This window comes from Lissotriton vulgaris, chromosome 1_1 (genome assembly GCF_964263255.1).
Source record: "Lissotriton vulgaris chromosome 1_1, aLisVul1.2, whole genome shotgun sequence".
In the NCBI taxonomy this organism is placed as follows: domain Eukaryota; kingdom Metazoa; phylum Chordata; class Amphibia; order Caudata; family Salamandridae; genus Lissotriton; species Lissotriton vulgaris.
Window position 1 is genome coordinate 1013994411 of NC_141685.1, and position 25134 is coordinate 1014019544.

The following is a 25134-nucleotide window of genomic DNA, read 5'->3' on the forward strand; positions in this document are numbered from 1 at the left end:
GTCAGTGTCGGTCTGTCAATCAGTCAGTCAGTGTCTGTCAGTCAGTCAGTGTCTGTCAGTCAGTCAGTCAGTGTCTGTCAGTCAGTCAGTCAGTGTCTGTCAGTCAGTCAGTCAGTGTCTGTCAGTCAGCCAGTCAGTGTCTGTCAGTAAGTCACAGAGTCAGTCAGTCAGTCACAGGGTCGGTCAGTCAGTCAGTCACAGGGTCGGTCAGTCAGTCAGTCACAGGGTCAGTCAGTCAGTCACAGGGTCAGTCAGTCAGTCAGTCAGTCAGTCACAGGGTCAGTCAGTCAGTCACAGGGTCCGTCAGTCAGTCACAGGGTCAGTCAGTCAGTCACAGGGTCAGTCAGTCAGTCACAGGGTCAGTCAGTCAGTCACAGTGTCTGTCAGTCACAGTGTCTGTCAGTCACAGTGCGTGTCAGTCACAGTGCGTGTCAGTCAGTCACAGTGCGTGTCTGTCAGTCACAGTGTGTGTCTGTCAGTCACAGTGTGTGTCTGTCAGTCACAGTGTGTGTCTGTCAGTCACAGTGTGTGTCTGTCAGTCACAGTGTGTGTCTGTCAGTCACAGTGTGTGTCTGTCAGTCACAGTGTGTGTCTGTCAGTCACAGTGTGTGTCTGTCAGTCACAGTGTGTGTCTGTCAGTCACAGTGTGTGTCTGTCAGTCACAGTGTGTGTCTGTCAGTCACAGTGTGTGTCTGTCAGGTAGTGTGTGTCTGTCAGTCAGTGTGTGTCTGTCAGTCAGTGTGTGTCTGTCAGTCAGTGTGTGTCTGTCAGTCAGTGTGTGTCTGTCAGTCAGTGTGTATTAGTCAGTCAGTCGTGTGTCAGTCAGTCAGTCGTGTGTCAGTCAGTTTGTCAGTCAGTCAGTATCAGTCAGTCAGTATCAGTCAGTCAGTCAGTATCTTTCAGTCAGTCAGTATCTGTCAGTCAGTCAGTATTTGTCAGTCAGTCAGTATTTGTCAGTCAGTATCTGTCAGTCGGTATCTGCCAGTCAGTATCTGTCAGTCAGTCACAGTGTCAGTCAGTCACAGTGTCAGTCAGTCAGTCACAGTGTCAGTCAGTCAGTCACAGTGTCAGTCAGTCACAGTGTCAGTCAGTCACAGTGTCAGTCAGTCACAGTGTCAGTCAGTCACAGTGTCAGTCAGTCAGTCACAGTGTCAGTCAGTCAGTCACAGTGTCAGTCAGTCAGTCACAGTGTCAGTCAGTCAGTCACAGTGTCAGTCAGACAGTCACAGTGTCAGTCAGTCAGTCACAGTGTCAGTCAGTCAGTCACAGGGTCAGTCAGTCAGTCACAGGGTCAGTCAGTCACAGTGTCAGTCAGTCACAGTGTCAGTCAGTCACAGTGTCAGTCAGTCACAGTGTCAGTCAGTCACAGTGTCAGTCAGTGTGTGTGCGTCAGTCAGTGTGCGTCTGTCAGTGCTTGTCTGTCAGTGCTTGTCTGTCAGTGCTTGTCTGGCAGTGCGTGTCTGTCAGTGCGTGTCTGTCAGTGTGTGTCTGTCAGTGTGTGTGTCTGTCAGTGTGTGTCTGTCAGTGTGTGTGTCTGTCAGTGTGCGTCTGTCAGTGTGCGTCTGTCAGTGTGCGTCTGTCAGTGTGCGTCTGTCAGTGTGCGTCTGTCAGTGTGTGTCTGTCAGTGTGTGTCTGTCAGTGTGTGTCTGTCAGTGTGTGTCTGTCAGTGTGTGTCTGTCAGTGTGTGTCTGTCAGTGTGTGTCTGTCAGTGTGTGTCTGTCAGTCAGTGTTTGTCTGTCAGTCAGCCAGTCAGTGTCAGTCAGTCAGAGTCAGTCAGAGTCAGTCAGTCAGAGTCAGTCTGTCAGTGTCAGTCTGTCAGTGTCAGTCTGTCAGTGTCTGTCTGTCAGTGTCTGTCTGTCAGTGTCTGTCTGTCAGTGTCTGTCTGTCAGTGTCTGTCTGTCAGTGTCTGTCTGTCAGTGTCTGTCTGTCAGTGTCTGTCTGTCAGTGTCTGTCAGTCAGAGTCAGTCAGTCAGAGTCAGTCAGTCAGAGTCAGTCAGTCAGAGAGAGTCAGTCAGAGTCAGTCAGTCAGAGTCAGTCAGTCAGAGTCAGTCAGTCAGAGTCAGTCAGTCAGTGACAGTGAGTCAGAGTCAGTGAGTCAGAGTCAGGCAGTCAGTGGTAAGGCAATCAGTGGTCAGGCAGTCAGTGGTCAGGCAGTCAGTGGTCAGGCAGTCAGTGGTCAGGCAGTCATAGTCAGTCTGTGTCAGTCAGGTTCAGTGTCAGTCAGAGTCAGTCAGGTTCAGTCAGTCAGTGTTAGTCAGGTTCAGTCAGTCAGTGTCAGTCAGTCAGTGTCAGTCAGTCGTGGTCAGGCAGTCAGTGGTCAGGCAGTCATTGGTTAGGCAGTCAGTGGTCAGGCAGTCAGTGGTCAGGCAGTCAGTGGTCAGGCAGTGTCAGTCAGAGTCAGTCAGTGTCAGTCAGAGTCAGTCAGTGTCAGTCAGTCAGTGTCACACAGTCAGTGTCGGTCAGTCAGTGTCAGTCAGTCAGTGTCGGTCAATCAGTCAGTGTCAGTCAGTCAGTCAGTGTCAGTGTCTGTGTGTCAGCGCCTGTGAGTCAGAGTCAGGCAGTCAGTGGTCAGGCAGTCAGTGGTCAGGCAGTCAGTGGTCAGGCAGCCAGTGGTCAGGCAGCCAGAGGTCAGGCAGCCAGAGGTCAGGCAGCCAGAGGTCAGGCAGCCAGAGGTCAGGCAGTCAGAGGTCAGGCAGTCAGAGGTCAGGCAGTCAGAGGTCAGGCAGTCAGAGGTCAGGCAGTGTCAGTCGTCAGGCAGTGTCAGTCAGTCAGTGTCAGCTAGAGCAGCTCTGCTGACCTGGTTTTCTGACTCTACAGCAGCTCTGCTGTCAGAGTCCGTGTCAGTCAGGTTCAGTCAGTCAGTGTCAGTCAGGTTCAGTGTCAGTCAGTGTCAGTCAGGTTCAGTGTCAGTCAGTCAGAGTCAGTCAGTGTCAGTCAGGTTCAGTGTCAGTCAGTCAGAGTCAGTCAGTGTCAGTCAGGTTCAGTCAGTCAGTGTCAGTCAATCAATCAGTGTCACACAGTCAGTGTCAGTCAATCAGTCAGTGTCAGTCAATCAGTCAGTGTCACACAGTCAGTGTCAGTCAATCAGTCAGTGTTACACAGTCCGTGTCAGTCAGTCAGTGCCAGTCAGTCAGTGCCAGTCAGTCAGTGTCAGTCAGTCAGTCAGTGTCAGTCAGTCAGTGCCAGTCAGTCAGTGCCAGTCAGTCAGTGCCAGTCAGTCAGTGTCAGTCAGTCAGTGTCAGTCAGTCAGTGCCAGTCAGTCAGTGCCAGTCAGTCAGTGCCAGTCAGTCAGTGTCAGTCAGTCAGTGTCAGTGTCAGTCAGTGCCAGTCAGTCAGTGTCAGTCAGTCAGTGCCAGTCAGTCAGTCAGTCAGTGCCAGTCAGTCAGTGCCACACAGTCAGTGCCAGTCAGTCAGTGTCAGTCAGTCAGTGTCAGTCAGTCAGTGCCACACAGTCAGTGCCAGTCAGTCAGTGCCAGTCAGTCAGTGCCAGTCAGTCAGTGTCAGTCAGTGTCAGTCAGTGTCAGTCAGTCAGTGTCAGTGTCAGTCAGTGCCACACAGTCAGTGCCAGTCAGTCAGTGCCACACAGTCAGTGCCAGTCAGTCAGTGTCAGTCAGTCAGTGTCAGTCAGTCAGTGCCACACAGTCAGTGCCAGTCAGTCAGTGCCAGTCAGTCAGTGCCAGTCAGTCAGTGTCAGTCAGTCAGTCAGTGTCAGTCAGTGTCAGTCAGTGTCAGTCAGTCAGTGTCAGTCAGTCAGTGCCACACAGTCAGTGCCAGTCAGTCAGTGCCAGTCAGTCAGTGTCAGTCAGTCAGTCAGTGTCAGTCAGTGCCAGTCAGTCAGTGCCAGTCAGTCAGTGTCAGTCAGTCAGTGTCAGTCAGTGTCAGTCAGTCAGTGTCAGTGTCAGTCAGTCAGTGTCAGTGTCAGTCAGTCAGTGTCAGTGTCAGTCAGTCAGTGTCAGTCAGTGTCAGTGTCAGTGTCAGTGTCTGTGTGTCAGTGTCAGTCAGTCAGTGTCAGTCAGTCAGTGTCAGTCAGTCAGTGTCAGTGTCAGTGTCAGTGTCTGTGTGTCAGTGTCTGTGTGTCAGTGTCAGTCAGTCAGTCAGTGTCAGTCAGTCAGTGTCAGTCAGTCAGTCTCAGTCAGTATCTGTCAGTCAGTATCTGTCAGTCAGTATCTGTCAGTCAGTGTCTGTCAGTCAGTCACAGTGTCTGTCAGTCAGTCACAGTGTCTGTCAGTCAGTCACAGTGTCTGTCAGTCAGTCACAGTGTCTGTCAGTCAGTCACAGTGTCTGTCAGTCAGTCACAGTGTCTGTCAGTCAGTCACAGTGTCTGTCAGTCAGTCACAGTGTCAGTCAGTCAGTCACAGTGTCTGTCAGTCAGTCACAGTGTCTGTCAGTCAGTCACAGTGTCTGTCAGTCAGTCACAGTGTCAGTCAGTCAGTCACAGTGTCAGTCAGTCAGTCACAGTGTCAGTCAGTCACAGTGTCAGTCAGTCACAGTGTCAGTCAGTCACAGTGTCAGTCAGTCACAGTGTCAGTCAGTCACAGTGTCAGTCAGTCACAGTGTGTGTGTCAGTCAGTGTGTGTGTCAGTCAGTGTGTGTGTGTCAGTCAGTGTGTGTGTGTGTGCCAGTCAGTGTGTCTGTCAGTCAGTATGTGTGTCAGTCAGTGTGTGTGTCGGTCAGTGTGTGTGTCAGTCAGTGTGTGTGTCAGTCAGTGTGTGTGTCAGTCAGTGTGTGTGTCTGTCTGTCAGTCAGTGTGTGTCTGTCTGTCAGTCAGTGTGTGTCTGTCTGTCAGTCAGTGTGTGTCTGTCTGTCAGTCAGTGTGTGTCTGTCTGTCAGTCAGTGTGTGTCTGTCTGTCAGTCAGTCACAGTGTCAGTCAGTCACAGTGCCAGTCAGTCAGTCACAGTGTCAGTCAGTCAGTCACAGTGTCAGTCAGTCAGTCACAGTGTCAGTCAGTCACAGTGTCAGTCAGTCACAGTGTCAGTCAGTCAGTCACAGTGTCAGTCAGTCAGTCACAGTGTCAGTCAGTCACAGTGTCAGTCAGTCAGTCACAGTGTCAGTCAGTCACAGTGTCATTCAGTCAGTCACAGTGTCAGTCAGTCAGTCACAGTGTCAGTCAGTCACAGTGTCAGTCAGTCACAGTGTCATTCAGTCACAGAGTCAGTCAGTCACAGAGTCAGTCAGTCACAGAGTCAGTCAGTCAGTCACAGTCAGTCACAGTGTCATTCAGTCACAGTGTCAGTCAGTCAGTCACAGTGTCAGTCAGTCACAGTGTGTGTCTGTCAGTCAGTGTGTGTGTGTGTGTGTGTGTGTCAGTCAGTGTGTGTCAGTCAGTATCAGTCAGTCAGTCAGCATCAGTCAGTCAGTCAGTATCAGTCAGTCAGTCAGTATCAGTCAGTCAGTCAGTGTCAGTCAGTCAGTGTCAGTCAGTCAGTCACAGTGTCAGTCAGTCACAGTGTCAGTCAGTCACAGTGTCAGTCAGTCACAGTGTCAGTCAGTCACAGTGTCAGTCAGTCAGTGTGTCAGTCAGTCAGTCAGTGTGTCAGTCAGTCACAGTGTCTGTCAGTCACAGTGTCAGTCAGTCAGTCACAGTGTCAGTCAGTCACAGTGTCAGTCAGTCACAGAGTCAGTCAGTCAGTCACAGTGTCTGTCAGTCACAGTGTGTGTCTGTCAGTCAGTGTGTGTCAGTCAGTGTGTTGTTGTGTGTGTGTGTGTCAGTCAGTGTGTGTCAGTCAGTATCAGTCAGTCAGTCAGTATCAGTCAGTCAGTCAGTCAGTATCAGTCAGTCAGTCAGTATCAGTCAGTCAGTGTCAGTCAGTCAGTCAGTCACAGTGTCAGTCAGTCACAGTGTCAGTCAGTCACAGTGTCAGTCAGTCAGTGTGTCAGTCAGTCACAGTGTCTGTCAGTCACAGTGTCAGTCAGTCACAGTGTTAGTCAGTCACAGTGTCAGTCAGTCAGTCACAGTGTCAGTCAGTCACAGTGTCAGTCAGTCACGGTGTCAGTCAGTCACAGTGTCAGTCAGTCACAGTGTCAGTCAGTCACAGTGTCAGTCAGTCACAGTGTCTGTCAGTCACAGTGTCTGTCAGTCACAGTGTCTGTCAGTCACAGTGTCTGTCAGTCAATCACAGTGTCAGTCACAGTGTCAGTCAGTCAATCACAGTGTCAGTCACAGTGTCAGTCAGTCAGTCACAGTGTCAGTCAGTCAGTGTGTCAGTCAGTCAGTCACAGTGTCAGTCAGTCACAGTGTCAGTCAGTCAGTCACAGTGTCAGTCAGTCAGTCACAGTGTCAGTCAGTCACAGTGTCAGTCAGTCAGTGTGTCAGCCAGTCAGTGTGTCAGTCAGTCACAGTGTCAGTCAGTCACAGTGTCAGTCAGTCACAGTGTCAGTCAGTCAGTCAGTCAGTGTCAGTCAGTCAGTCAGTGTCAGTCAGTCAGTCAGTCAGTCACAGTGTCAGTCAGTCACAGTATCAGTCAGTCACAGTGTCAGTCAGTCAGTGTGTCAGTCAGTCAGTCAGTGTGTCAGTCAGTCAGTGTGTCAGTCAGTCAGTCAGTGTGTCAGTCACAGTGTTAGTCAGTCACAGTGTCAGTCAGTCAGTCACAGTGTTAGTCAGTCACAGTGTCAGTCAGTCAGTCACAGTGTCAGTCAGTCACAGTGTCAGTCAGTCACAGTGTCTGTCAGTCACAGTGTCAGTCAGTCAATCACAGTGTCAGTCACAGTGTCAGTCAGTCAATCACAGTGTCAGTCACAGTGTCAGTCAGTCAGTCACAGTGTCAGTCAGTCACAGTGTCAGTCAGTCAGTCACAGTGTCAGTCAGTCAGTCACAGTGTCAGTCAGTCACAGTGTCAGTCAGTCACAGTGTCAGTCAGTCACAGTGTCAGTCAGTCACAGTGTCAGTCAGTCAGTGTGTCAGTCAGTCACAGTGTCAGTCAGTCACAGTGTCAGTCAGTCAGTCACAGTGTCAGTCAGTCACAGTGTCTGTCAGTCACAGTGTCTGTCAGTCACAGTGTCTGTCAGTCACAGTGTCAGTCAGTCACAGTGTCAGTCAGTCACAGTGTCAGTCAGTCACAGTGTCAGTCAGTCACAGTGTCAGTCAGTCACAGTGTCAGTCAGTCACAGTGTCAGTCAGTCACAGTGTCAGTCAGTCACAGTGTCAGTCAGTCAGTCACAGTGTCTGTCAGTCACAGTGTCAGTCAGTCAATCACAGTGTCAGTCACAGTGTCAGTCAGTCACAGTATCAGTCAGTCACAGTGTCAGTCAGTCACAGTGTCAGTCAGTCACAGTGTCAGTCAGTCACAGTGTCAGTCAGTCACAGTGTCAGTCAGTCACAGTGTCAGTCAGTCAGTCACAGTGTCTGTCAGTCAGTCACAGTGTCAGTCAGTCAGTCACAGTGTCTGTCAGTCAGTCACAGTGTCTGTCAGTCACAGTTTCAGTCAGTCAATCACAGTGTCAGTCACAGTGTCAGTCAGTCACAGTGTCAGTCAGTCACAGTGTCAGTCAGTCACAGTGTCAGTCAGTCAGTCACAGTGTCAGTCAGTCAGTCACAGTGTCAGTCACAGTGTCAGTCAGTGTCTGTCTGTCAGCGTGTGTCTGTCAGTCAGTCAGTGTCTGTCAGTCAGTGTCTGTCAGTCAGTATCTGTCAGTCAGTCAGTATCTGTCAGTCAGTCACAGTGTCAGTCAGTCAGTCACAGTGTCAGTCAGTCAGTCAGTGTCAGTCAGTCAGTCACAGTGCCAGTCAGTCACAATGTCACAGTGTGTGTGTCAGTCAGTGTCTGTCAGTCAGTCAGTGTCTGTCAGTCAGTCAGTGTCTGTCAGTCAGTGTGTGTCTGTGAGTCAGTCAGTGTCTGTCAGTCAGTCAGTCAGTGTCTGTCAGTCAGTCAGTCACAGTGTCAGTCAGTCACAGTGTCAGTCAGTCACAGTGTCAGTCAGTCACAGTGTCAGTCAGTCAGTCACAGTGTCAGTCAGTCACAGTGTCAGTCAGTCAGTCACAGTGTCTGTCAGTCACAGTGTCAGTCAGTCACAGTGTCAGTCAGTCACAGTGTCAGTCAGTCACAGTGTCAGTCAGTCAGTCGCAGTGTCAGTCAGTCACAGTGTCAGTCAGTCACAGGGTCAGTCAGTCACAGGGTCAGTCAGTCACAGGGTCAGTCAGTCACAGTGTCAGTCAGTCACAGTGTCAGTCAGTCACAGTGTCAGTCAGTCACAGTGTCAGTCAGTCACAGTGTCAGTCAGTCAGTGTCTGTCAGTCAGGCTGTCAGTGTGGGTCTGTCAGTGTGTGTCTGTAAGTGTGTGTCTGTCAGTGTGTGTCAGTCACAGTGTCAGTCAGTCAGTCACAGTGTCAGTCAGTCAGTCACAGGGTCCGTCAGTCAGTCACAGGGTCCGTCAGTCAGTCACAGGGTCCGTCAGTCAGTCACAGGGTCCGTCAGTCAGTCACAGTGTCAGTCAGTCAGTCACAGGGTCCGTCAGTCAGTCACAGGGTCCGTCAGTCAGTCACAGGGTCCGTCAGTCAGTCACAGGGTCCGTCAGTCAGTCACAGGGTCCGTCAGTCAGTCACAGGGTCCGTCAGTCAGTCACAGGGTCCGTCAGTCAGTCACAGGGTCCGTCAGTCAGTCACAGTGTCAGTCAGTCAGTCACAGGGTCCGTCAGTCAGTCACAGGGTCCGTCAGTCAGTCACAGGGTCAGTCAGTCAGTCACAGGGTCCGTCAGTCAGTCACAGGGTCAGTCAGTCAGTGTCAGTCAGTGTCTGTCAGTCAGTCAGTGTGTGTCAGTCAGTCAGTGTGTGTCAGTCAGTCAGTGTGTGTCAGTCAGTCAGTGTGTGTCTGTCAGTCAGTGTGTGTGTGTGTGTCTGTCAGTCAGTCAGTCAGTCAGTGTGTGTGTGTGTCAGTCAGTCAGTCAGTCAGTGTGTGTGTGTGTCAGTCAGTGTGTGTCAGTCAGTATGTGTGTGTCAGTCAGTCAGTGTGTGTCAGTCAGTCAGTGTCCGTCAGTCAGTGTGTGTGTGTCAGTCAGTCAGTCAGTGTGTGTCAGTCAGTCAGTGTCGGTCAGTCAGTCAGTGTCAGTCAGTCAGTGTCGGTCTGTCAATCAGTCAGTCAGTGTCGGTCAGTCAGTCAGTGTCAGTGTCGGTCTGTCAATCAGTCAGTCAGTGTCTGTCAGTCAGTCAGTGTCTGTCAGTCAGTCAGTCAGTGTCTGTCAGTCAGTCAGTCAGTGTCTGTCAGTCAGTCAGTCAGTGTCTGTCAGTCAGCCAGTCAGTGTCTGTCAGTAAGTCACAGAGTCAGTCAGTCAGTCACAGGGTCGGTCAGTCAGTCAGTCACAGGGTCGGTCAGTCAGTCAGTCACAGGGTCAGTCAGTCAGTCACAGGGTCAGTCAGTCAGTCAGTCAGTCAGTCACAGGGTCAGTCAGTCAGTCACAGGGTCCGTCAGTCAGTCACAGGGTCAGTCAGTCAGTCACAGGGTCAGTCAGTCAGTCACAGGGTCAGTCAGTCAGTCACAGTGTCTGTCAGTCACAGTGTCTGTCAGTCACAGTGCGTGTCAGTCACAGTGCGTGTCAGTCAGTCACAGTGCGTGTCTGTCAGTCACAGTGTGTGTCTGTCAGTCACAGTGTGTGTCTGTCAGTCACAGTGTGTGTCTGTCAGTCACAGTGTGTGTCTGTCAGTCACAGTGTGTGTCTGTCAGTCACAGTGTGTGTCTGTCAGTCACAGTGTGTGTCTGTCAGTCACAGTGTGTGTCTGTTAGTCACAGTGTGTGTCTGTCAGTCACAGTGTGTGTCTGTCAGTCACAGTGTGTGTCTGTCAGGTAGTGTGTGTCTGTCAGTCAGTGTGTGTCTGTCAGTCAGTGTGTGTCTGTCAGTCAGTGTGTGTCTGTCAGTCAGTGTGTGTCTGTCAGTCAGTGTGTATTAGTCAGTCAGTCGTGTGTCAGTCAGTCAGTCGTGTGTCAGTCAGTTTGTCAGTCAGTCAGTATCAGTCAGTCAGTATCAGTCAGTCAGTCAGTATCTTTCAGTCAGTCAGTATCTGTCAGTCAGTCAGTATTTGTCAGTCAGTCAGTATTTGTCAGTCAGTATCTGTCAGTCGGTATCTGCCAGTCAGTATCTGTCAGTCAGTCACAGTGTCAGTCAGTCACAGTGTCAGTCAGTCAGTCACAGTGTCAGTCAGTCAGTCACAGTGTCAGTCAGTCACAGTGTCAGTCAGTCACAGTGTCAGTCAGTCACAGTGTCAGTCAGTCAGTCACAGTGTCAGTCAGTCAGTCACAGTGTCAGTCAGTCAGTCACAGTGTCAGTCAGTCAGTCACAGTGTCAGTCAGACAGTCACAGTGTCAGTCAGTCAGTCACAGTGTCAGTCAGTCAGTCACAGGGTCAGTCAGTCAGTCACAGGGTCAGTCAGTCACAGTGTCAGTCAGTCACAGTGTCAGTCAGTCACAGTGTCAGTCAGTCACAGTGTCAGTCAGTGTGTGTGCGTCAGTCAGTGTGCGTCTGTCAGTGCTTGTCTGTCAGTGCTTGTCTGTCAGTGCTTGTCTGTCAGTGCTTGTCTGTCAGTGCTTGTCTGTCAGTGCGTGTCTGTCAGTGTGTGTCTGTCAGTGTGTGTGTCTGTCAGTGTGTGTCTGTCAGTGTGTGTGTCTGTCAGTGTGTGTCTGTCAGTGTGTGTCTGTCAGTGTGCGTCTGTCAGTGTGCGTCTGTCAGTGTGCGTCTGTCAGTGTGTGTCTGTCAGTGTGTGTCTGTCAGTGTGTGTCTGTCAGTGTGTGTCTGTCAGTGTGTGTCTGTCAGTGTGTGTCTGTCAGTCAGTGTTTGTCTGTCAGTCAGCCAGTCAGTGTCAGTCAGTCAGAGTCAGTCAGAGTCAGTCAGTCAGAGTCAGTCTGTCAGTGTCAGTCTGTCAGTGTCTGTCTGTCAGTGTCTGTCTGTCAGTGTCTGTCTGTCAGTGTCTGTCTGTCAGTGTCTGTCTGTCAGTGTCTGTCTGTCAGTGTCTGTCTGTCAGTGTCTGTCTGTCAGTGTCTGTCTGTCAGTGTCTGTCAGTCAGAGTCAGTCAGTCAGAGTCAGTCAGTCAGAGTCAGTCAGTCAGAGAGAGTCAGTCAGAGTCAGTCAGTCAGAGTCAGTCAGTCAGAGTCAGTCAGTCAGAGTCAGTCAGTCAGTGACAGTGAGTCAGAGTCAGTGAGTCAGAGTCAGGCAGTCAGTGGTAAGGCAATCAGTGGTCAGGCAGTCAGTGGTCAGGCAGTCAGTGGTCAGGCAGTCAGTGGTCAGGCAGTCATAGTCAGTCTGTGTCAGTCAGGTTCAGTGTCAGTCAGAGTCAGTCAGGTTCAGTCAGTCAGTGTTAGTCAGGTTCAGTCAGTCAGTGTCAGTCAGTCAGTGTCAGTCAGTCGTGGTCAGGCAGTCAGTGGTCAGGCAGTCATTGGTTAGGCAGTCAGTGGTCAGGCAGTCAGTGGTCAGGCAGTGTCAGTCAGAGTCAGTCAGTGTCAGTCAGAGTCAGTCAGTGTCAGTCAGTCAGTGTCACACAGTCAGTGTCGGTCAGTCAGTGTCAGTCAGTCAGTGTCGGTCAATCAGTCAGTGTCAGTCAGTCAGTCAGTGTCAGTGTCTGTGTGTCAGCGCCTGTGAGTCAGAGTCAGGCAGTCAGTGGTCAGGCAGTCAGTGGTCAGGCAGCCAGTGGTCAGGCAGCCAGAGGTCAGGCAGCCAGAGGTCAGGCAGCCAGAGGTCAGGCAGCCAGAGGTCAGGCAGTCAGAGGTCAGGCAGTCAGAGGTCAGGCAGTCAGAGGTCAGGCAGTCAGAGGTCAGGCAGTGTCAGTCGTCAGGCAGTGTCAGTCAGTCAGTGTCAGCTAGAGCAGCTCTGCTGACCTGGTTTTCTGACTCTACAGCAGCTCTGCTGTCAGAGTCCGTGTCAGTCAGGTTCAGTCAGTCAGTGTCAGTCAGGTTCAGTGTCAGTCAGTGTCAGTCAGGTTCAGTGTCAGTCAGTCAGAGTCAGTCAGTGTCAGTCAGGTTCAGTGTCAGTCAGTCAGAGTCAGTCAGTGTCAGTCAGGTTCAGTCAGTCAGTGTCAGTCAATCAATCAGTGTCACACAGTCAGTGTCAGTCAATCAGTCAGTGTCACAGTCAGTGTCAGTCAATCAGTCAGTGTCACACAGTCAGTGTCAGTCAATCAGTCAGTGTTACACAGTCCGTGTCAGTCAGTCAGTGCCAGTCAGTCAGTGCCAGTCAGTCAGTGTCAGTCAGTCAGTCAGTGTCAGTCAGTCAGTGCCAGTCAGTCAGTGCCAGTCAGTCAGTGCCAGTCAGTCAGTGTCAGTCAGTCAGTGTCAGTCAGTCAGTGCCAGTCAGTCAGTGCCAGTCAGTCAGTGCCAGTCAGTCAGTGTCAGTCAGTCAGTGTCAGTGTCAGTCAGTGCCAGTCAGTCAGTGTCAGTCAGTCAGTGCCAGTCAGTCAGTCAGTCAGTGCCAGTCAGTCAGTGCCACACAGTCAGTGCCAGTCAGTCAGTGTCAGTCAGTCAGTGTCAGTCAGTCAGTGCCACACAGTCAGTGCCAGTCAGTCAGTGCCAGTCAGTCAGTGCCAGTCAGTCAGTGTCAGTCAGTGTCAGTCAGTGTCAGTCAGTGTCAGTCAGTCAGTGTCAGTGTCAGTCAGTGCCACACAGTCAGTGCCAGTCAGTCAGTGCCACACAGTCAGTGCCAGTCAGTCAGTGTCAGTCAGTCAGTGTCAGTCAGTCAGTGCCACACAGTCAGTGCCAGTCAGTCAGTGCCAGTCAGTCAGTGCCAGTCAGTCAGTGTCAGTCAGTCAGTCAGTGTCAGTCAGTGTCAGTCAGTGTCAGTCAGTCAGTGTCAGTCAGTCAGTGCCACACAGTCAGTGCCAGTCAGTCAGTGCCAGTCAGTCAGTGTCAGTCAGTCAGTCAGTGTCAGTCAGTGCCAGTCAGTCAGTGCCAGTCAGTCAGTGTCAGTCAGTCAGTGTCAGTCAGTGTCAGTCAGTCAGTGTCAGTGTCAGTCAGTCAGTGTCAGTGTCAGTCAGTCAGTGTCAGTGTCAGTCAGTCAGTGTCAGTCAGTGTCAGTGTCAGTGTCAGTGTCTGTGTGTCAGTGTCAGTCAGTCAGTGTCAGTCAGTCAGTGTCAGTCAGTCAGTGTCAGTGTCAGTCAGTGTCAGTGTCTGTGTGTCAGTGTCTGTGTGTCAGTGTCAGTCAGTCAGTCAGTGTCAGTCAGTCAGTCAGTGTCAGTCAGTCAGTGTCAGTCAGTCAGTGTCAGTGTCAGTCAGTCAGTGTCAGTGTCTGTGTGTCAGTGTCAGTCAGTCAGTGTCAGTGTCAGTCAGTGTCAGTGTGTCAGTGTCAGTGTGTCAGTGTCAGTGTGTCAGAGTCAGGCAGTCAGAGTCACACAGTCAGTGTCACTGTCAGTCAGTGTCACTGTCAGTCAGTGTCACTGTCAGTCAGTGTCACTGTCAGTCAGTGTCACTGTCAGTCAGTGTCACTGTCAGTCAGTGTCACTGTCAGTCAGTGTCACTGTCAGTCAGTGTCACTGTCAGTCAGTGTCACTGTCAGTCAGTGTCACTGTCAGTCAGAGTCACTGTCAGCCAGAGTCACTGTCAGCCAGAGTCACTGTCAGCCAGAGTCACTGTCAGCCAGAGTCCGTGTCAGCCAGAGTCCGTGTCAGCCAGAGTCCGTGTCAGCCAGAGTCCGTGTCAGCCAGAGTCCGTGTCAGCCAGAGTCCGTGTCAGCCAGAGTCCGTGTCAGCCAGAGTCCGTGTCAGCCAGAGTCCGTGTCAGCCAGAGTCCGTGTCAGCCAGAGTCCGTGTCAGCCAGAGTCCGTGTCAGCCAGAGTCCGTGTCAGCCAGAGTCCGTGTCAGCCAGAGTCCGTGTCAGCCAGAGTCCGTGTCAGCCAGAGTCCGTGTCAGCCAGAGTCTGTGTCAGTCAGTCAGAGACAGTGAGTCAGAGTCAGGCAATCAGTGGTCAGGCAGTCAGTGGTCAGGCAGCCAGTGGTCAGGCAGCCAGTGGTCAGGCAGCCAGTGGTCAGGCAGCCAGTGGTCAGGCAGCCAGTGGTCAGGCAGCCAGAGGTCAGGCAGCCAGAGGTCAGGCAGCCAGAGGTCAGGCAGCCAGAGGTCAGGCAGTCAGAGGTCAGGCAGTCAGAGGTCAGGCAGTCAGAGGTCAGGCAGTCAGAGGTCAGGCAGTCAGAGGTCAGGCAGTCAGAGGTCAGGCAGTCAGAGGTCAGGCAGTCAGAGGTCAGGCAGTCAGAGGTCAGGCAGTCAGTGGTCAGGCAGTCAGTGGTCAGGCAGTCAGTGGTCAGGCAGTCAGTGGTCAGGCAGTGTCAGTCAGTCAGTGTCAGCTAGAGCAGCTCTGCTGACCTGGTTTTCTGACTCTACAGCAGCTCTGCTGTCAGAGTCCGTGTAGGTCAGGTTCAGTCAGTCAGTGTCAGTCAGTCAGAGTCAGTCAGTGTCAGTCAGGTTCAGTGTCAGTCAGTCAGAGTCAGTCAGGTTCAGTCAGTCAGTGTCAGTCAGGTTCAGTCAGTCAGTGTCAGTCAGGTTCAGTCAGTCAGTGTCAGTCAGTCAGTGTCAGTCAGGTTCAGTCAGTCAGTGTCAGTCAGCCAATCAGTGTCACACAGTCAGTGTCAGTCAATCAATCAGTGTCACACAGTCAGTGTCAGTCAATCAGTCAGTGTCACACAGTCAGTGTCAGCCAATCAGGCAGTGTCACACAGTCAGTGTCAGTCAGTCAGTGTCTGTCAGTCAGTGCCACACAGTCAGTGTCAGTCAGTCAGTGCCACACAGTCAGTGTCAGTCAGTCAGTGTCACACAGTCAGTGTCAGTCAGTCAGAGTCAGTCAGTGTCGGTCTGTCAGTGTGTTAGTGTCAGTGTGTTAGTGTCAGTGTGTCAGTGTCAGTGTGACAGTGTCAGTGTGTCTGTGTCAGTGTGTCTGTGTCAGTGTGTCAGTGTCAGCGCCTGTGTGTCAGCGCCTGTGTGTCAGCGCCTGTGTGTCAGCGCCTGTGTGTCAGCGTCTGTGTGTTAGTGTCTGTGTGTTAGTGTCTGTGTGTTAGTGTCTGTGTGTTAGTGTCTGTGTGTTAGTGTCTGTGTCTGTGTGTGTGTCAGTGTCTGTGTCTGTGTGTGTGTCAGTGTCTGTGTGTGTGTCAGTGTCTGTGTGTGTGTCAGTGTCTGTGTGTGTGTCAGTGTCTGTGTGTCAGTCAGAGTGTCAGTCAGTCAGTCAGAGTGTCAGTCAGTCAGTCACAGTGTCAGTCAGTCAGTCACAGGGTCAGTCAGTCACAGGGTCAGTCAGTCACAGGGTCAGTCAGTCAGTGTCTGTCAGTCAGGCTGTCAGTGTGGGTCTGTCAGTGTGTGTCTGTAAGTGTGTGTCTGTCAGTGTGTGTCAGTCACAGTGTCAGTCAGTCAGTCACAGTGTCAGTCAGTCAGTCACAGGGTCAGTCAGTCACAGGGTCAGTCAGTCACAGGGTCAGTCAGGGTCAGTCAGTGTCAGTTATTCAGTGTCAGTCACTGAGTGTCAGACAGTGTCAGTCACTGAGTGTCAGAAAAAGAGTGTCAGACAGTGAGTGTCAGACAGTGTCAGACAGTGAGTGTCAGACAGTGTCAGACAGTGAGTGTCAGACAGTGTCAGACAGTGAGTGTCAGACAGTGCCAGACAGTGAGTGTCAGACAATGAGTGTCAGACCGTGTCAGTGAGTGTCAGTCAGACAGTGTCAGTGTCTGTCAGTGAGTTAGTGTCAGTCAGTCAGTGTCGGTCAGTCAGTGTCGGTCAGTCAGTGTCGGTCAGTCAGTGTCGGTCAGTCAGTGTCGGTCAGTCAGTGTCGGTCAGTCAGTGTCGGTCAGTCAGTGTCGGTCAGTGTGAGTCAATGAGGCAGTGTCAGGCAGGCAGTGTCAGGCAGGCAGTGTCAGTCAATCAGGCAGTGTCAGTCAGTCAGTCTCAGTCAGTCCCAGTGTCAGTCAGTCAGTCCCAGTGTCAGTCAGAGTCAGTATCAGTCAGTCAGTCCCAGTGTCAGTCAGAGTCAGTGTCAGTCAGTCAGTGTCAGTCAGTCAGTGTCAGAGTCAGTCAGTGTCAGTCAGTCAGTCAGTCAGTGTCAGTCAGTCAGTCAGTGTCAGTCAGTCAGTGTCAGAGTCAGTCCGTGAGTGTCAGTCCGTGAGTGTCAGTCCGTGAGTGTCAGTCCGTGAGTGTCAGTCCGTGAGTGAGTGTCAGTCAGTGAGTGAGTGTCAGACAGTGAGTGAGTGTCAGTGAGTGAGTGTCAGGCAGGCTCAGTGTCAGGCAGGCTCAGTGTCAGGCAGGCTCAGTGTCAGGCAGGCTCAGTGTCAGGCAGGCTCAGTGTCAGGCAGGCTCAGTGTCAGCTAGAGCAGCTCTGCTGACCTAGTTCTCTGGCTCTGAAGCAGCTCTGCTGACCCAGTTCTGTCCCTTTAGAACAGCTCAGCTAACCTGGTTCTCTCCCTCTAAAGCAGCTCTGCTGATCTGGTTTCTCTGGCTCTACAGCAGCTCTGCTGATCTGGTTTCTCTGCTCTACAACAGCTTTGCTGATCTGGTTTCTCTGGCTCTACAGCAGCTCTGCTGACCTGGCTCCCTGGCTCTACAACAGCTCTGCTGACCAGGTTCTCTGGCTCTACAGCAGCTCTGCTGAACTGGTTCTCTGGCTCTGGGGCAGCTCTGCTGACCTGTTCTATGGCTCTACAGCAGCTCTGCTGACCTGGTTCTCTGGCTCTACAACAGCTCTGCTGACCTGGTTCTCTGGCTCTACAGCAGCTCTGCTGAACTGGTTCTCTGGCTCTGGGGCAGCTCTGCTGACCTGGTTTCTCTGGCTTTGCAGCAGCTCTGTGGAACTGGTTCTCTGGCTCTACAGCAGCTCTGCTGACCTGGTTTCTCTGGCTTTGCAGCAGCTCTGTGGAACTGGTTCTCTGGCTCTACAGCAGCTCTGCTGACCTGCTTCTCTGGCTCTACAGCAGCTCTGCTGACCTGCTTCTCTGCCTCTAGAGCAGCTCTGTTGACCTGCTTCTCTGGCTGTAGAGCAGCTCTGCTGCCCTGGCTCTAAAGCAGCTCTGCCGACCTTGTTCTCTGGCTTTACAGTAGCTCTGCGGAACTGGTTCTCTGGCTCTACAGCAGCTCTGCTGACCTGGTTTCTCTGGCTTTACAGCAACTCTGCAGAACTGGTTCTCTGACTCTACAGCAGCTCTGCTGACCTGGTTTCTCTAGCTTTACAGCAGCTCTCCTGACCTAGTTCTCTGGCTCTAGAGCAGCTCCGCTGACCTGGTTCTCCCCCTCTAAGGCAGCTCTGCTGACGTGGTTTCTCTGGCTCTACAGCAGCTCTGCTGACCTGTTTCTCTGGCTCTAAAGCAGGGCTGCTGACCTGGTTCTCTGGCAATGCAACGGCTCTGCTGACCTGTTTCTCTGGCTCTAAAGCAGCTCTGCTGACCTGGTTCTCTGCCTCTAAAGCAGGTCTGCTGACCTGGTTCTCTGCCTCTAAAGCAGGTCTGCTGACCTGGTTCTCTGCCTCTAAAGCAGCTCTGCTGATCTAGTTCTCTGCCTCTAAAGCAGCTCTGCTGACCTAGTTCTCTGCCTCTAAAGCAGCTCTGCTGACCTGGTTCTCTGCCTCTATAGCAGCTCTGCTGATCTAGTTCTCTGGCTCTAAAGGCTCTGACCATTCAAACATACCTCTGTAGTCCAACCCTGCCTCACACGAAATATACTCGTCAGCTCATCATAATGTGCAAATGAATGCATGAATCGATTTCTTTAAAAAGCTAAACACCAGAGAGATAAGGTGTTTTGATGATGCAGCAGATTTCAACATTTTGCGAGGGTGGGGGGCTGAAGCAGGAGAAGCTTTCAGTGGCCATTACAAGCATGTGGACGGCGCTGCAAATTAGAAAATAAAAGTGTTTTGAGTCCTTTGAAGGAAAGAGTGTAAATCCGCCCGTTAACAATCCAATCCAGTGGGCATGCCTAAAAGGAGACAGGGTGGCAACAAGGAATGATTGGCATGCTTTCAGTGCAATCATTGCACTGCTTTAGGCATAATTCGAGACGCCATCCGACGTGCACGAATGAAAGCTGAAGGCAGAGCTGAGACAAGGCTTCTGGAATTGTATCGATTCCAAGAAGTCTCGTATGACGAGAGCAGCGCATGCACTGCTGACGTCAGGCTGAGACCTAAAAATAAGTATGCCCACAGTGGTGCTATATTTCTTGCAGAGGATTGATAATGTAGTTGAAAGATTTGTTGACAGTTATTTCTGTCAAAGGCAGCCAAGAAGGGGGGAAAACAATTTTGCCTCAGATCCCTTGTCACATCAACTTCCACTCGTAATTGCTGGGACAGAATGGTTCATTGATGAGAATGTCAGTGAGTGAGTGTCAGTCAGTGAGTGAGTGTCAGTCAGTGAGTGAGTGTCAGTGAGTGAGTGTCAGTGAGTGAGTGTCAGTGAGTGAGTGTCAGTGAGTGAGTGTCAGTGAGTGAGTGTCAGTGAGTGAGTGTCAGTGAGTGAGTGTCAGTGAGTGAGTGAGTGAGTGAGTGAGTGAGTGTCAGTGAGTGAGTGAGTGAGTGAGTGTCAGTGAGTGAGTGAGTGAGTGTCAGTGAGTGAGTGAGTGTCAGGCAGGCTCAGTGTCAGGCAGGCTCAGTGTCAGGCAGGCTCAGTGTCAGGCAGGCTCAGTGTCAGCTAGGGCAGCTCTCCTGACCTAGTTCTCTGGCTCTGAAGCAGCTCTGCTGACCCAGTTCTGTCCCTTTAGAACAGCTCAGCTAACCTGGTTCTCTCCCTCTAAAGCAGCTCTGCTGATCTGGTTTCTCTGGCTCTACAGCAGCTCTGCTGATCTGGTTTCTCTGCTCTACAGCAGCTTTGCTGACCTGGTTCTCGGGCTCTACAGCAGCTCTGCTGATCTGATTTCTCTGGCTCTACAGCAGCTCTGCTGACCTGGTTCCCTGGCTCTACAACAGCTCTGCTGACCTGGTTCTCTGGCTCTACAGCAGCTCTGCTGAACTGGTTCTCTGGCTCTGGGGCAGCTCTGCTGACCTGTTCTGTGGCTCTACAGCAGCTCTGCTGACCTGGTTCTCTGGCTCTACAACAGCTCTGCTGACCCGGTTCTCTGGCTCTACAGCAGCTCTGCTGAACTGGTTCTCTAGCTCTGGGGCAGCTCTGCTGACCTGGTTTCTCTGGCTTTACAGCAGCTCTGTGGAACTGGTTCTCTGGCTCTACAGCAGCTCTGCTGACCTGGTTTCTCTGGCTCTACAGCAGCTCTGCTGACCTGCTTCTCTGGCTCTACAGCAGCTCTGCTGACCTGCTTCTCTGGCTCTAGAGTAGCTCTGTTGACCTGCTTCTCTGGCTGTAGAGCAGCTCTGCTGCCCTGGCTCTAAAGCAGCTCTGCCGACCTTGTTCGCTGGCTTTACAGCAGCTCTGCGGAACTGGTTCTCTGGCTCTACAGCAGCTCTGCTGACCTGGTTTCTCTGGCTTTACAGCAGCTCTGCGGAACTAGTTCTCTGGCTCTACAGCAGCTCTGCTGACCTGGTTTCTCTAGCTTTACAGCAGCTCTCCTGACCTAGTTCTCTGGCTCTAGAGCAGCTCTGCTGACCTGGTTCTCCCCCTCTAAGGCAGCTCTGCTGACGTGGTTTCTCTGGCTCTACAACGGCTCTGCTGACCTGGTACTCTGGCTCTAAAGCAGCTCTACTGACCTGGTTCTCTGCCTCTAAAGCAGCTCTGCTGACCTGGTTCTCTGCCTCTATAGTAGCTCTGCTGATCTGGTTCTCTGCCTCTAAAGCAGCTCTGCTGACCTGGTTCTCTGCCTCTATAGTAGCTCTGCTGATCTGGTTCTTAGGCTCTTGAGCAGCTCTGCTGACCTGGTTCTCTGCCTACAGCAGCTCTGCTGATCTAGTTCTCTGGCTCTAAAGGCTCTGACCATTCAAACATAGCTCTGTAGTCCAACCCCACCTCACACAAAATATACTCGTCAGCTCATCATAATGCGCAAATGAATGCATGAAACGATTTCTTTAATAAGCTAAACACCAGAGAGATGAGGTGTTTTGATGATGCAGCAGATTTCAACATTTTGCGAGGGTGGGGGAGCTGAAGCAGGAGAAGCTTTCAGTGGCCATTACAAGCATGTGGACGGCGCTGCAAATTAGAAAATAAAAGTATTTTGAGTCCTTTGAAGGAAAGAGTGTAAATCCGCCCGTTAACAATCCAATCCAGTGGGCATGCCTAAAAGGAGACAGGGTGGCAACAAGGAATGATTGGCATGCTTTCAGTGCAATCATTGCACTGCTTTAGGCATAATTCGAGACGCCATCCGACGTGCACGAATGAAAGCTGAAGGCAGAGCTGGGACGAGGCTTCTGGAATCGTATCGATTCCAAGAAGTCTCGTATGACGATAGCAGCGCATGCGCTGCTGACGTCAGGCCGAGACCTAAAAATAAGTATGCCCACAGTGGTGCTATATTTCTTGCAGAGGATTGATAATGTAGTTGAAAGTTTTGTTGACAGTTATTTCTGTCAAAGGCAGCCAAGAAGGGGGGAAAACAATTTTGCCTCAGATCCCTTGTCACAGCAACTTCCACTCGTAATTGCTGGGACAGAATGGTTCATTGATGAGAATGTCAGTGAGTGAGTGTCAGTCAGTGAGTGAGTGAGTGAGTGTCAGTGAGTGAGTGTCAGTGAGTGAGTGTCAGTGAGTGAGTGTCAGTGAGTGAGTGTCAGTGAGTGAGTGAGTGTCAGTGAGTGAGTGAGTGTCAGTGAGTGAGTGAGTGTCAGTGAGTGAGTGAGTGTCAGTGAGTGAGTGAGTGTCAGTCAGTGAGTGAGTGTCAGTCAGTGAGTGTCAGACAGTGAGTGTCAGACAGTGTCAGTGAGTGAGTGTCAGGCAGGCTCAGTGTCAGGCAGGCTCAGTGGCAGGCAGGCTCAGTGGCAGGCAGGCTCAGTTTCAGGCAGGGTCAGTGTCAGCTAGAGCAGCTCTGCTGACCTAGTTCTCTGGCTCTGAAGCAGCTCTGCTGACCCAGTTCTGTCCCTTTAAAACAGCTAGGCTAACCTGGTTCTCTCCCTCTAAAGCAGCTCTGCTGATATGGTTTCTCTGGCTCTACAGCAGCTCTGCTGATCTGGTTTCTCTGCTCTACAGCAGCTTTGCTGACGTCAGGCCGAGACCTAAAATTAAGTATGCCCACTGTGGTGCTTTATTTCTTGCAGAGGATTGATAATGTAGTTGTAAGTTTTGTTGACAGTTATTTCTGTCAAAGGCAGCCAAGAAGGGGGGAAAACAATTTTGCCTCAGATCCCTTGTCACAGCAACTTCCACTCGTAATTGCTGGGACAGAATGGTTCATTGATGAGAATGGTGGGAGCTGAAGTATGCATGCTTTGTCTATAGCTTAAAATAATTATATGGTATTTTTTTCCATTCTTGGAGGAAAGCATTCCCATTCTAAAGAACATGTTAAATAGCTCACATTAAACAGACTATCTTCAATAATGTCTATGAGCCTGACAATGAGTTTGGCGGTGTAGCGCCTTGTCCGCAGCACCGCAAAACCCATGGTCGGTCCGCCCGCCTGGTTACAAGTGTTTCTCGTATCTGGCTGGCTTTTTTGTTACCGTTCCCACGGTGGAGCCCTGAAAATGGGAACCACAATGGCAATGCCAAAGGCATAGACTGAAAAGTCCATGGTGTGCCGAAACTGGGGTGCATGCACACAGGCATACACCCCATGGTTCAGAGGCACAAGGGGACTTTTCAGTCTATGCCTTTGGCATTGCCATTGTGGTTCCCATTTTCAGGGCTCAGACCCCCCTTGGTTTCCTCTATGCCACGGTTTTCATGGAAGATGAACCACCATGAACACAGTGGCAGAGATGAAACTTGTAATATGCTTGGTGGGATCGCTGCAATTCCGCCAAGCATATTGTGGCCTCCTGACCGCCACAACACCGACAGGGAATGAGGGTTCTCCAGCGGCTGCTGCGGGGCAGTGGCGGTCCAACCGCACAAGCTGCACTAGGGTGGTCAGAAGACAGTCATCACCGCGCCCCAGGTCTTTTTGATGACCTGGCCAGAAACTGTCCTTGGCATACTCTGCGGGAGAGATTAACATTCCTTTTTAGTCATTACAATTTTATTTTTCAAACGCACAATAAAGGCCACCAAAAAGTCTTAAATTAAAAGTTACTTTGTGTAACCCAACAATGACCGTCATTTATATTACTGGCTAAATTCAATATGACCAGTAGCAGGCATTAGCTGGTGAATCAGGATTATGAGTTGTGTGGGCAAAACATTACTCACGGTTTTTTCCTTCTAGGTATTTCACCATGAAAACCCTGAAAAAAATCTAAATTTCACCAGTAAAAGCCTGGCAAAATTTGTAGGTGAAAAAAGGCCTGGAATGATGGAATCTTAGCAGAAGCATACATTCCGAAATTTATCATCCATTTAAAAGTTCAGAATTTGTGATGGCCTGGTAACTGTCTAACCTGGAATTACTGATCCCAACTGTATCAGTATTTCGGAGTGTGAAATGACCTAGTTGGAATTACCAATGCAATAATAATGAGGGCCTATGTATTTCACTATACCTCCAGCTTCTGGAGGAATATTTTGCCCAAGTGAAGAAAGCAAAAAATATACAGAAGCTGAAAGAGAAGAATTGCTATTTTATCAACACATTGTATGGAGTAATTCTATGATTTATAAGGAGAACCATCTTCTTTGTGTACTTTGATTAAATTGGTTCGATTAGCAGGACCTGACGTGTTTATTCCAGTGTACAATACCAATTTCGGCAGCAGCACATTTGATCTTCTTGGCCCAATGATGAGATTGGTAATCCCAGTACTATATAGGCCTGTTTTTGAACGTATTCACAAAATATAAATCAGAAAGAAATTCCATGTTATCTGTGTACTAACTTTTATTTTAATTAAGAAGCACCGTCAAAAGGCTACCTTCGGTTTCACTGATACAATCCTCAATCAAATGCCCTTTTTCTCACTTTCTCACAATAAAGTTCTCAACAAGATGACCTTAGGAAACTAACCAAAATCATGAAATCGGGTTTGGGCAGGTTAGTGGTGGTGAAAATCAAAGTATTAAAATCCATTATCACTCTTTCATTTTCCAAATTAGATCTACTGGCTGAAGCAGCTAGAATATTTTTTTGATCTGGGACATTACATTTCCCAAGAAAAATACACAACTGCTTTAAGTCTGAAAGATTTGTATGCGACATTGGAACACAGAACACACTTGTCAAAGTGTACCTGCTTCGAGTCCATAGTCAAAATATTACTTTGCTACATGTAAGTAAACAATCAATGCTTGTACTGCACATGTTAAGAATGATTCTGAAGCTCTTACTCAACCCCTACCTATTTTATCTCTTCAGGATATGAATGGGCAGAGAGTGTGAGCACATAAGTATGGTATATTATGCGTAGGCCCGTTCACCATCTTTGTGACCGTAAGAGTCTGTAGGTCTTTAGCTATGGCAGAGATGCACTGTCATGTGACAATAAGTAAACTGGATGATCTACTGGAATGATCTTGTCCCACATTTTATAATAAATATAAAATAAACGTTAACCAACTTTGAACACCTCATTTGAAATTCTGTACTCAAACATGACAAACATTAATTGATCTGATTTTCAGAACCGTTGGCAAACTATTCATGAGAAAAAAGTGGACTATTCTCTGTGGTGAAGCAGCTCTACATTTGTGATCTGTAGGCATCCAGAAATGTGTCATTAGGACAGACACATACATTGCCTATCTACATTTTTCTAGTCTTATTATGAATTTAATTGAAAAGAAACAGGTAGGCGTCCCTTACCAAGTTCTGCCGAAATGCTCTTTAAATACTGGGAATTGTCTTCCATAAACGAGTGGACTATGGAGACAGCCTGCTGCAGCTCATCAATCTACAGAGAGAATACAGTGCATTGCTTTAGAAATCGTAAATATGTGCATCATACACATTTTCTAGGCAGTACCTACACTTAACCGATCAAAAGTGCTTTGAACGTGACCGCCACCCCTAATCTGACAAACTACAGTGCGTAGGGTCTTCTCCTAAATCCAAATCGAAATCATACATTGCACACTTAAACTAAATTACCAGGTAGACAGATCAAGTTATAAACTCGTTATGTGGCAGATGTCACCTACATTAAATGTGGGAACAATTAGGGGCCTTTTGTTATTAAAGAGTTGTGTTAACTTGTACAATCATTATTTCCAGATTAAAACATCTTGAGATGGGGTGTAAAACATAAGACACAGTGGGCAAGATCTCAACTCGATATACACGATATTAAAATTAGTTAAATTACAATTCATTGCATGCATGTCCTGAAAATAATCCACTGATGTGAACCTTTGTGTTGCAAAGTGATCCTTGTTTAGGTTGTCACACCCTGCTTTTCTTTTTTTCTGGGACCTCATCTGCTGGTAACCTTTATCTCGAATACTGGGACACTGCTATCCAGTGCACAGAGTATGTGCTCTAACTGCTAAAATAGGTCACAATTGACTTAAAACCTGATTGGCACATATAACCTTGTGATAATGCCATAGTATATTGGGCAGAATTGTGGAGTGGAGCAGGCCTACCCAGTGTACCTAACAGCAGCAGCTAGAACCCTGCAGCACAGACTTTTGACAGGTCAGAAAACCTGATTTTAAAGCAGTCACCCCCTAAGCACAACTTGCAGCCCAAAGTTGGGTGAATAATATTTAAGAGTCAAACATGTATGATATTATTAGAAATGGCATGTTCCCCCAGTGACTAGGCCCAAAACAATATTGTTACTGATGAGGCAGTAGCTGGCACATCAGAAAAGTCAGAATACAGATGAAACACTTTATAACATTTGACCTGTACCAGCCACAGACTCCATTCAAAGACTTCTTTTTATATATAATACAAATCCAGTCTAGCCGTGAAGTTGGTTGTTTATTAAATATATTGAAAATAGAACTTTTCTAAAGCTACGTTTTCTCTGCCCAAGGATGCAGGAGGCTAATTTGCATTAGCTCTCCAGCAAATGAACAGTAAGTACTTGGCCTGAATTAGGTGTGAAAACTGCTCCCAGAGCACAGACAAATACCTGGGATTGGGGAGGGGTTTTTCTTCCACTAATTGAAAGGCCAGTGAGAGTAGGCCCAGGAAGAAAATAAGTTACTTACCTGTAAATATAGTTCTCCAGTATTAGAATCTTGCATAGCTTCACATGCTTGAACCCTTCCCCAT

General features: G+C 49.8%; 1 protein-coding gene across 4 annotated transcripts in view; it reads right to left on the reverse strand.

The window, feature by feature from the left end:
- DSN1 (DSN1 component of MIS12 kinetochore complex) overlaps positions 1–25134 on the reverse strand; it is a 341302-nt gene that overhangs the window by 64132 nt on the left and 252036 nt on the right. For all 4 annotated transcript variants that reach the window (XM_086961432.1, XM_086961414.1, XM_086961423.1 and 1 more), the window contains one exon: positions 23716–23803. In XM_086961432.1, coding sequence (XP_086817558.1) covers positions 23716–23803 — 88 coding nt within the window. The remainder of the gene's footprint in view (positions 1–23715; positions 23804–25134) is intronic.